This window comes from Bactrocera neohumeralis, chromosome 2 (genome assembly GCF_024586455.1).
Source record: "Bactrocera neohumeralis isolate Rockhampton chromosome 2, APGP_CSIRO_Bneo_wtdbg2-racon-allhic-juicebox.fasta_v2, whole genome shotgun sequence".
Lineage (NCBI taxonomy): Eukaryota > Metazoa > Arthropoda > Insecta > Diptera > Tephritidae > Bactrocera > Bactrocera neohumeralis.
In genome coordinates this window covers 23764069-23776319 of record NC_065919.1, presented here as the reverse complement: position 1 = coordinate 23776319, position 12251 = coordinate 23764069, and the positions used below count along the sequence as shown (strand labels likewise).

The following is a 12251-nucleotide window of genomic DNA, read 5'->3' as shown; positions in this document are numbered from 1 at the left end:
TCTACATTACTACATACATACGCTAGAACTGGAATACATACATATGTATGTATGTATATGCTAAACAATTGTGTGTCATTAAAAATTCAGTCACTCTATCATACATGTATAACCCCATAAGCTAGGCGTTTTGCTTCTCCACTGACCGTCCACTCAATATGGGTTGTGAAGAAGTGTGTAAATTGACAGTGAGCGATTTCACTTTGCAATTGGTAAATGGCGAAATTATCTCTGTTTGATGTCAATGAGCCTCATTCAATGTTACTTTTTTGTTGTTGTTTGGTGTTTTATTTTGTTTATTTTACATATCATTCCTTCTCATATTTCTGTTTTGTTTAACAAAAAATTTCTCTGTGAGTTTTGCTTTTAGAGCGAACGTTGACAATGGATAAATTTTGTTTAACAATAAAGTTATTATGAGAAGTATTTAATATTTATCGATTGTTAAACAAACAAATATGGGTGTTATAGAGTTACAATTTTTAAGACCGCGTAGGTCACACATTTTCACATTTCACACATTTTCATTGTGTTACCATTCACGTATTTTAAAACTAAATTTAATTATCGCCTTCAAAATAAGCTTCTTTTAAGCCAATACAAGCATGTCAACGCTTAATCCAATTTCCTTTTCTAATAAGGCAGGATTTCAGTGCCTTTAGCGAGTTTTGGTTTTTTCAGTTTCGGCTCATTTTTAGAGCACCATCACTAGACTGCTGGACAGTTTCGACGTTGTATTCATAAACCCACATTCCATCACCATTAATGATGTGTTTGAAGAATATATAGGGACCTCAGCTACATAAATATGCTGTCAAGCATTTTTTTTGATTAAGTTGCTGAAATTTTTGCAAAGATTCGGGTCTTCTATGATCTAGCATTAACACGCTTCAGACCCCAAATGTCGAACCATAAGAGATGTTGAGATGCTCTACTATCTCTATATTACCAACACAAAGATTTTCAAGCTCTGTTTCTTTAACAATTTTGATGTTATGTCATTAACAGAGTCGGATGGATGACTCCCATGAAGCAAGTGTCCGATGACTTCACGATCTTCACTAAATGCTTTGTGTCACTCAAATTGTGTTCGTCGTAAACTAGAGACTCCCGCTTCTGTAGCATTTTTAACGATTCAATAGCCATGACTGCATTGGAAACAAAAAATTTCAATCAAACTTGAAATTTTTCCTCCTGTGAAATTTTTCCTTGGTAAAAATCGCCCAACTGTTCGTATTCTAAACAGCAGTCAAACACACACTAATTCAACGAAGAGATCAAACTTCAAACTCATGCTATGAATTCGATTTGCGTGTGCATTTTTAATGGACCAATCAAAGGCAAATTTGTGCAAATGATATTTTCCAAATAAATATATTAATTTTTGCTGTATATAACACTGTCTTAACACATTAACTTTACCGAAAGAAGGAGTTTTGGTTAATTTAACCCGATCTTAACAGACAGATGGTTGCTAACCACTCATTCAGAAAACGGTCCTAAGTATAATAATTAACCTAATTATGCCTACTCCACTATTTTTATAATAAATTATTTTAAAATGGCACTTACCCCTTCCACCAGTGTTCCTGTGGGATACCACCGAAACCAAAACCACCAAACGAATTAAAGAAATCATTTCCGAGGAAGGGGAATGATTGCTGGAAAAACACGCCAGGGCCTTGATTGCCGCCATTAATCTCACTGGTCACAACATCCACATCTGTGAAATAAATATAATTAATATATAAGTACATATAAAGAAATAGGTACATATGTACATATATACGCAATAGTAAAATTATATGAGTAGAAGTTTGTCTGTACTTTTTAATATTGTTTCAGAAATATTTTTGTTAGAAACAGCAAAAGATATATAAATACGAGTAAAACAACAATGGAATTATTTTAATACTCTAAAAGTAAAAAGCACTGATCTACTCTTTGCCTTTTCTTATCTTATATTTGTATACTTATTTCGAGATGAAAAAATTTACGAGCAGTGAAAGCTTAACTCCATATTAAAAATTGTTGCTTTCTTAATCAAATTCGCATTTAGTATTTAAAAAATACGAATATCTTCAATTACAATTTGATACAAAATCAATCCGTTACTTACCAAATGGTTTCTCTCTGACATGCGGTGAACCGGCACGTCCCTGCTGCTGTTGTTGTTCGAGCGGCACAAATTCGGCTTCTTCATCGAAATTACTAGAAACCAGATTTAAAGGATATGAATTAGCAAAATTTTGCCAAATATTTGGATATCCACCAGTTGATTGCGCTTGCGCTTGTGGTTCAACAATTTCTACTACTTGTGTGTCAACAGCGGGTGCGGGTGGTAGTGGTGCGAATGGTATTAATGGTATGGGTTGTAAGAGACGGTGTTGTAACGGTGTAGTGATATGATGTAGATGCGCAAAACTACGAATATTGAAATAAAATGCAAATTTGTTTATGTGTTTTGTATTTAAGCGTTAATTTAATGCATCTCTAGGCATGTTTTAATATTAATGTATGTATGTATTTGTTAGAATGAATTTATTTGACTTTAGTGTTTTCTGTGAAAGCATGTTTGTACATATGTTTGTATGTATGTATGTATGTTTGTAATGAAAGAAATTAGAAATAAAATCTGAAAGGTTCCTATAAATATTATCTCTTATCTAGTTCCAGACTTTCTAAAACAGTATATGATAGTAGTTCAAATATAATTTAACTATAATTTAAAATACATTAGATTTTCAGTCAATAAAATTTTGTTATTCACACACACTAGAAAAAAGAAAAACTCTGATCACTAGATTGTGACCTCTGTGTGTGTGTGACTTAACTAAAACATGATTATTTTTAAAGTGGTATAAAACAACAGCAGGGAAATTTGAAAGATATAGAAGAAGCAAAAGTTAATTAACAGATTATAAAAATAACATGGAAATGACAATAATAAACATACATTTAACAGTATTCCTCTATAAGTTACTGTATTCTACTAATTAACATTGTCACCTTCTCCTGTTACATAGCTCATGGTTTTTCTGTAAAAATCTGCTGTAATCCTTTAAAAATGTAATGTATGTATTTGTTTTCTATATTTTCAAATCAACATTTGTTATTTCAAGTTTGTATATATATTATATATGGTATACAATACATACTCAAATTATATAAAATATATGTATGTGAGCATAAGCAAAATTTATTTGGAATTTATATACTAAATACGATTTTGTGTGCCAAGTTATGTGACCAGAATAATTACTGAGCAGCTAAGGGTGTTTCTTGTTATTAAAAAAATTAATGAATATTCTGTATTCCAGATACATAATCATGATAACCATATTAAAATCAAACCGCAGTCGAAATTTGCAAGTGAAAGAAATAATGACAGTACGTATAGTCGTTAATGACACATCCAAAAAACGTGGAATTTGCGAACTTTTCACTCTTTTTAACTGTATTTATACAAATATTTATATATTTATTTATATGTACTATAAAAATTATAACATAATACAACAATATTTATATTTTTAATATTTATTATTAACTTAGATTGATAAAAATTTGAAATCTTCGGAAAAGAGTTAGAAAATGTCGATTGTAAAACAAAAAATATTTGGATAGAAAAACAAAAGCCTCAAAGAATCGTGAAAACTATAAAGCTTGTTTCTAAAGTCAAGTACACAGTGTCATAGCATTTTGGGTTACAAGCTGATTTACTATTATGAATTTATGAATTAAAAATATGAATTTCATTAGTAAAAATAATATAAGAAAATAAAATTCAATGCTTTAAAGCCAAATTTTTTCAAGAAAATAAAAAACACTTAGAAGAAATGTTTTAAAATTTATAGTTTTACTTTTATCAATTTCACGTTTTGGAATATTTTGATAAGAAAAAATTAAAAATTTTTCTTGAAAGCAAAAAATCATATAAAATATTAATCTGATTTGCATCCTATAATAGTTAAATTACTCCTTCAACTCCTCAACTAGCGTCTCGAGCCACCTCTGTGTATAAGTTGACACATCAAACTACAATATATTTTTATTATTCATTGCGCACAATTTTTCTGTTACTTTTTTGTCTCACTTCACTTACAGAGAATTAGAAACAATAAAAAATGTGATCAAAATTCTAATAAGCTGATAACCTTTTCTTTTTTTGACTTCTGAAATATCAAAAAGCGTTGCGTAAATAATAGTGTTAAGTGGAAACAGTTTTAATAAAATTTTACACAATGTTAAATCGTAAATTGATTTTTAAAATTTTGTTATTACTTTTGCATGTACAGATTTTGGCATGAATGCCATATAAAATTTTCGTTATATTTCGTCACAGTGTGTTTACAAACACACATACGCTCTAGATAATCTACATTTAAGCTTGAAAAATTGTGGCTACATAAAGTTTTGATGAGTCCAGGTATTTAAATGTTACTTCCTTTCAAAGTTTAAAGAACTGACATACTTATATACATACACACATACGTTTGTTATTTATTTGTCATTTGCATATAAATCACTTTGGCTGACTTTTATAATTGAAATTCTCTTTTATTGTGCACAACATTCACACATAAGATTTATTCAAACATAAAATCACAAAATAATTAAAATTATGAGTCACGCTGTGACAAAGCACGTGCCTCTTTGTGCATTTTAATTCGTTTTTCCTTGCACTGCGTTGACATTTGGCTACCATTTTTGGTAAACGTAAAAATGTATGAAAATGTTCTATTATTTATGCTTAGTGAAGTTTTAAGTAATAAACAAGAATATTGTTTTTATTGGTGAAAGAAACAAAAAGTCTAGTTGCGGTGTATTTTGTTCTATGAATTTAATTATTTTATGCTATAAGCATTTTTATTTTTTATTATATTTTCAACTAAATTCGACAATACCTTTCAAATGCAATATTGTGGAGGCAATTATTTAGCATTACATTTCCTATACATTTTTTTGGCTAGGCATTTGCCATATTAGAACTACTATTATTATTATAAGGTTAACAAACCTACCAAATATAGTTAATCCATATGTATGTATAAATAATTTACATAAACAAACACTTAAAAGCATAAAAACAGCCTAAAAATTGGTGTGACCTGAAAATTAAAATAGCTGACAAAATATTTTTTTTCGCACTAATATAATTGCAAATAATAGTGGAAATAAATAATGAAAATAAATATGAGAGCACTTAAATTAAGTGCAATTAATATGAAAGGCATTTTAGTTAATATTTGTAAGCGTAATGCAATTATTATCGGCACACTTTTCCACGTACTCTCTTTGGAAAACAAAGGGACATTATATACAAATTGCGATAAGTGGGGTTTGTACACTGTGTCAACTAAGCGCAGTTAATGCTAAATTACAAGCTCGCCTATAACACGACAAAAACTCGAATTACTCTTTTGAAAATTTACGCTTAAAAGAGGCATATTTTTAGTAATTAAATTATTAAAATATCTGTATTTATTTAATTGCAAACAGTGAAACCAAAATTTTCAAGCCAGTAGATCTGGACTTAACTGGGTCAAAAAAAAGTGTTACTAAAAAATATAAAGGTAACGCGACGATTCAAAAAACGTTTCCTATTGATAAAAGCACCTAACTGAACTTTTATAAAGATATTATTTCGAAGTTTCTATTTCCAAATCTAATAAATTTTCGGATCAAAAGAATGTCTTTGTATGAAATAAGTTTAAAGAAAAGATTAGACAAAAACGCATGTAAAATTAAAATAAAATGAAAGCACCGCATATTTTGAATAATCAACAGAAATAGCGTCGAGGAGTTCCAATAAATAATGATATGAACGAAATTTGGGTAAAATATTAGTCAAGCATTAGGCTCAAAAAAATGTTTTAAGCAACTACTGGACAATATTAAGCTTTATATCTGCCCATGGACAAACATAATATCAATCCATAAATTATAGTGATTTTATATTGTTACAGAACTTAAAAAACTTTATTTAAACCCCGTAAACAGCAATCTTCTTGAGAAATACGCAATCTACCAGCATTCACCGAAGACGAAAAATGCAAATTACTGTGGATATAAAGAACTTAAAACTATTATATAGAAGCTCATAATAGACAGACAGATTAACTAAAAATATTTTGCTTTGGTCCACAAAAGTATGTTGGGTTTACTTTCTGCTAACTTACTAAACACGGAAATACACTTCTTTTGTTTGGGATCTCTATAGCCGGCCATAATCGCCAAATTATTGCGATTTGCAGCTAAATTAAGTATAAACATAAGCATTTTAGTAAAATTATTTTTAAATGGTAAACGGAATCATACACATTTGCATATACTACATACATACATATGTATGTACATATGTACTATGTGTGAAAACTATAAATTCATTGTGCTAACAAACTTCCGTAAATTTCCATTGCCACTGACTAAAACGCTTTACATCACGTTGGCAAGCAGATATATGCACATACATACGTATATAAGTATGTAAGTATGTACATACGATGTGTTAATTTTTGCCATCATTGGCAGTACACCTTGAATCCGTCTGATTATAAACTGTAAATCGTAAATTTAGCCAAAACCGTTCTTGCTCAAGCCACGTAAGCCAAAACATGGATGTACCTTTCTAGAATTTACTGTGTGGAACAGCAGTACTACATTAATTGGAAGAGAGTGCTAAATAATAAACGCTAAGCATAGCCTGAAAATTACACAGACACAAAAACACAAAAATAATGCTTTTGTTGGTTTCGTTTGCATGGTTCATGTTTTTATTGTTTACTCAGCAAATACATACATATGTATGTAGATAAAGACAACACAACTTCGAAACCAACAGCACAAAAGAGACCCGGTGCCCCACTTTAAAATATATTGTTGGCCCCCCTTCGTAAAAGTCGTGCCCTGACAGTTAGTTTGTAGCAGAAAAAGCCATTAATACAACATTAAAAAGTGTGTTTGAGCGCTTATAGGTACATACTTCTCGTACACAGAACAATAAAACAACGTTGTCAGGAAATACAAATTTAAATAAAGTTGACCGTAAACGCGTTGTCCGCAGTGAAGAAGCGCAGAAACGCTAAGATTTGCATGATTTGCAAGCGCTACGAAGCACGCTAAAGGCAACAGCGATAGACTGACAGCAAGCTGTAAGTTGGTACCCTCGAACTAAGTGATCTTTTGGCACACATACATACTTACATAAGTATATGCATATATACAATATGTATGTACATATGTATAAACGGAAGTTCTACCTGTGGATATGCCCCTCTGCAGATAAGTAGACGCTGTCAATTTAGTTAAACTGCATTGAGTTTGGTGCAACAGCGGCACAGCTGCTGCTGCTGCGCCATTCGTAAATAAACCGTTACTAAGCTGCAATTCAACGAGGTCAGAAATTCTTTAAAACAATACTTTAAAATGCAACAAGAAGTGACGATTAAAACTCAATATGATACATATATACATACATACATATAGTATGTATTTAACTTATTTGCGCCCCTTGCATTTTACGACCTTATTCGATATGTTGATATTTGTGGTCGTAAATGTTAGTGTTTCTTCTTTTCTGCCAAAATTTCACCGGTTCCAAGAAATGTGTTAAAATTAAAAAAGAAAATAAGAAAAAAGTTAACTTCGGTTTTATGGCAGTTATAAGCGATATTAATTCAATCTGAACAATGTGCTCTTGTCAAATAAAAAAGGTTTCTCTTCAAGGGCTTGAGTTTGACTCGATGTCGGTGGTGGTTCCGACTAATGAGCATCTTCCTGGGACGTGTGAATATTTCAGATCGATATCTCAAAAACTGAGGGACTACACCATAAACAGACGGACATTATATACAAACGAACAGATGGACAAACAGACAGATATAGCCAAATCGACTCAGTTCGTCACGCTGGTCATTTATATATGTACATATGTATATACTTTATAGGGTCGCCGAATTTTTTTGTGGCTATTACGAACTTCGTAGCAAATTCAATGTATATGTATGTATGTACAGAGTATAATAAATGGAAAAAAAAATAAAAGAAGTGCCAATGAACTATACAAATGCAGAAAATGTGTGACAACTAAAAACAAAAGCGGCGACAACTCAATTTTTTTCGACTTCAATAGTTACACAAACGTACCTTATGATGGTATGAAAAGAAGAAAGTCGTACATGCATTGGAAAATAACGAAGAAACGAAAGAAACACCAACACAGCTCCTTATTTGCATAAAATGTGTGTATGTATGTATTTAAATGCATATTATTTTTCGTCACTGATATAATTTTTTAACAATTTCGTTTTGTTTGAAGCAATTTTATTGCTTAATTATTAAAATTAATTTTATGACAGATTTATGCAACAGTTGCAGTGAAAGGCTAATTCCACTGAAATTTGTTTACTTTATTTTATCTATGTACTTCCATATTAATTATAAACTCTATATATATTTATACATATGTGTATACAAAACAGGAAAGATTTACATATGAATATTTAAAAGAAAGTGTGGGTTCATTTACATATTTATATTACTGAAGCTTCGAGAAACGTTTTTGTTTTTTTTAAAGAAATAACTAATGCTTTGTTAGTGAATTGCTTATTTTCAGAGGATTTATAATGAACTTGTAGTCAAAAGTAAATACATATACTACTATGAGCAAAAAATAGTAAGACTTTGTTCATAATTTTAAAATTCTTAATTTATTATGTCGACCCCCTCAAAGTAATCCCCCTTGCCCTCTATACACTTGTGCCAACGTTTTTTTCAATCCACGAAGCACTTCTTAATGTCAATTTTAATTGCGTTTAATTTTTTAATGCGCATTTAATGTCTTCAATAGACTCGAAACGGTTTCCCCGGACGGTCGTTTGAGTTTGCTGAATAGCCAGAAGTCAGACGGAGCTAAAACAGGCGAATACGGTGGTTGTGGCCCGATATTGGTTGAAAATTTGGCGAAAAACTCACAAAGAATCAATGCAGTATGCGTCAGTGCATTATCGTGGTGCAAAAACCAAGAGTTGCCGGCCCATAATTCCGGCCTCTTTTTACGAATAACTTCGCGCAAACGACGCAGAACACTCAAATAGTATTTCTTGTTGACAGTTTGGCAGGACGAAAGGAATTCGGAAGAAGAAACTGTCAACATAATCTTGATTTTTGACGTGGTTTTCGACTTCAGCGCACTTCTGCCACAGTATTCGTCTGTTTACGGGTCGTAAGCATGTGTGGATCCAAGACTCTTCGCCAGTACGTTTCATGAGATCCTGGTAGTCGGAAAGGATTGTTTCACAGACGTAATAGCGACGACGTTTTTTAAAAAAATGAGTGATTTTGGAACCGCCGATCTTTCAAAATGGTTTCCACTGATCCTTCCGATATTCCAACGATGCCAGTAAAATCTTTGACTGTTCTGTTATTTTATTGACGTGTTGATTATCAGTTGATGGCCGTCCGGTACTTGATTCTTCGTCAACGCCTTCTCAACCCTATTTGAATAATTTGTACCAATCAAAAACACTTGCTCGCGAACAATTATCACCGAAGGCCTTTTCCGACATTTTGAATGTTTCGGCACCAGAAATTTGATTCCACATACAAAATTTAATTGAATTCTTTCTTGAATAATTTCACTCATCGTAAAAATTTCCGAATGCGCTTTATGTGCTTCAGGAAGACACGCATTTACTTAACACTAATGGTTAAAATTAATTTTAATTTTGATGTGACATTTGGCACATATGTCACTAACTGACAAAACAAAAATATTTCGACGATTGGATTTTCGTCCGAAATTTAAATCAAAAAGTCTTACTATTTTTTGCCCGCAGTGGTATGTACGACAATTGCTTTTATTTTGTTTTCATTTTGCATTTAGAACAGTTTATGAATGTTGGAATTAGCATATTTTAATTAATCAACACTAAAAAACGTAAAAATATGTTGCACGCAGCCTTGATACGGGTTTTAGTTAAACATCAAATAGACAAAAAAAATTTTGAAACATGAAAAAAACGTTAACTTCGGCTGCAACGAAGCTAATATACCCTTCACAGGTGCATTTCTTTTATTAACTATGTGTTCAGTTTGTATGGAAGCTATATGGTATAGTAATCCGATCTGAACAATTTTTTCGAAGATTATATTGTTACCTTAAGCAGTAATCCATGTCAAATTTCGTGAAGATACCCCAAGGCAAATGCGAAAGTTTTCTATACAAGCCTTTGACTCCGCTCCGATCATACTGATCATTTATATATACACTTTAAAGGGTCTCCGACGCTTCCTCCTGGGTGTTACAAACTTCGTGACAAACTTAATATACCCTGTTCAGGGTATAATTAAACTCTAAAAGCTTACATACTCCGTAAAATTAGAATGTGCAATTTAAGAATGAAGAATTTTGAAATAAATACGATCGGTGTTCTTCAATATTTTTCGAATAAAAACAATTGTTTTCGATATTTCACAAAATAAAAAAGTATGACAAATTTTGATCGATTTGATTTTAAATAAAACGAGCCAAATGTATGTAGTTCCATAGAATGTATATATATGTACATATGTATGTCGTTGTTGTGGAAAAATATTTCCGAATATTTTTTTGATTAATGCTGTCGAGTTGTCAACCCTCAGACGGAAAAAGATTCTTGTCTAATTCAGGTGATCGTCGGCTGCCTTAGTCTTTATACTTAGTTTAAAACATAATTTATATCTAATAATTTAAAAAACGCCATTCGTATTAAAAAATTAATAATTTATAATAGTTCACAAATATATACTTTCTAAACTAGTTCCAATTTAACAAAAAAAAAACTAAATGTTTAAATGTTTATATTATATTTAAAAAAAAAATATGTGTTTTTTATGGCCGAAATATTTCCTTTACAAATATTCTGTAATTTGCCAAATTTAATACGCAAAAGCCGATTTCACAAATGAAAATAATTAAATTGACGTTTTTCCCCTCATTTTTTGTCCAAAGCGCTAAATTGTACTTGAAATGCATGACACACCGGCTTTTAAACTTTTATAACCAGAAATGTGCCGAAAATTTTGAAGCAAAAAAAAGACTGCTTAAAGTGATATAAACGTCTATACATACATATCTACAAAAATATATAGAATTTGATATACCCATATCCATTAATGTATGTATAATATGTACATATATGTTCAAAAATATTTGTATATAATTCTATCAAAATTTTAGTTTTATATTTTTTCCATTCTGCGTTAGTTAGATCCGCAAAAGTTGTATTTATTCATTTATATAGCGCATTTAGAATTCATTTAGCGTATTTTCATGCTCTTATTTATTTCCCCGACATGCGTTTCAATTCGCTTGACTGATAGTTGAAGATAGCGCGATCTTTAATCTGTTCCCACCTTAATTCACATTAATTGAAACTCTGCACTAACTACGAAATTGTTTTCGTTAGCTATTAAATTAAGTAAAACTAAAGAGCAACTCATCTCATATAGAGTTTGCATACTGCAGTTGTGATCAAGTATTTCAATTACGCTGCCACATGCATTTCACTTTAAATGGAAATGATCCCTCCATTAACTCACACTATAAATTACAAATTAAGAAATTTCCAGATAGATTGATTCGAAGAAAACATTGTGATAAGCTGTTAAGTGTATCGTATGTATGCATGTGTGTGGTTTATGATTTGTGCAAATGTGTGGTTGGTATTGCTATTCTTATATGTATGTATGTATGTACAAACTATTGTACATACATATATTATTTGTATGAGTAGATAATGGCTGATGGAAATGTCAAATTATGTATTGAACAAATTCAATTATGATTTGTATGTTTAAGCATACAGATTGATAACGTTACTAAATAATTTAACATAATAGCATACATATTCACTAGGGTTGTTCTTATTTATTGAATATTTTTTTCTTTGATACTAAAAATTTTTGCTATAAAATTAGCAGAATATTGAAATGTGTATAAACTGTAGAGCAAATTAATCCATTCAAGAAATTTATATTCAGTAGAGAAAATGACAAAAATACCCTGACAAATTAAAAAAAAATAATAATTTATGTTAGATATGTCTGAAGAAATAAACAACTCATTAAAAAATAAAGAAATAAATTTTACTTCACTCTTAGTAAATATATCTGAAAAATATTTTTTTAAACTATTTTAATAATTAAAAACTTAATATTTACAACTTTAACTATCAAAAAGAATTTTCTAAATTTCTATACTCTTTTTC

The 12251-nt window shown here is 30.6% G+C and overlaps 1 protein-coding gene across 2 annotated transcripts in view; it reads right to left on the bottom strand.

Annotated features, from left to right (window-relative positions):
- Positions 1 to 12251, bottom strand: part of LOC126768052 (transforming growth factor-beta-induced protein ig-h3) — a 29439-nt gene that overhangs the window by 11905 nt on the left and 5283 nt on the right. For both annotated transcript variants that reach the window (XM_050460500.1, XM_050485971.1), the window contains exons 3-4: positions 2120 to 2211; positions 1573 to 1723 (exon numbers count right to left, since the gene is read on the bottom strand). In XM_050460500.1, coding sequence (XP_050316457.1) covers positions 1573 to 1723; positions 2120 to 2211 — 243 coding nt within the window. The remainder of the gene's footprint in view (positions 1 to 1572; positions 1724 to 2119; positions 2212 to 12251) is intronic.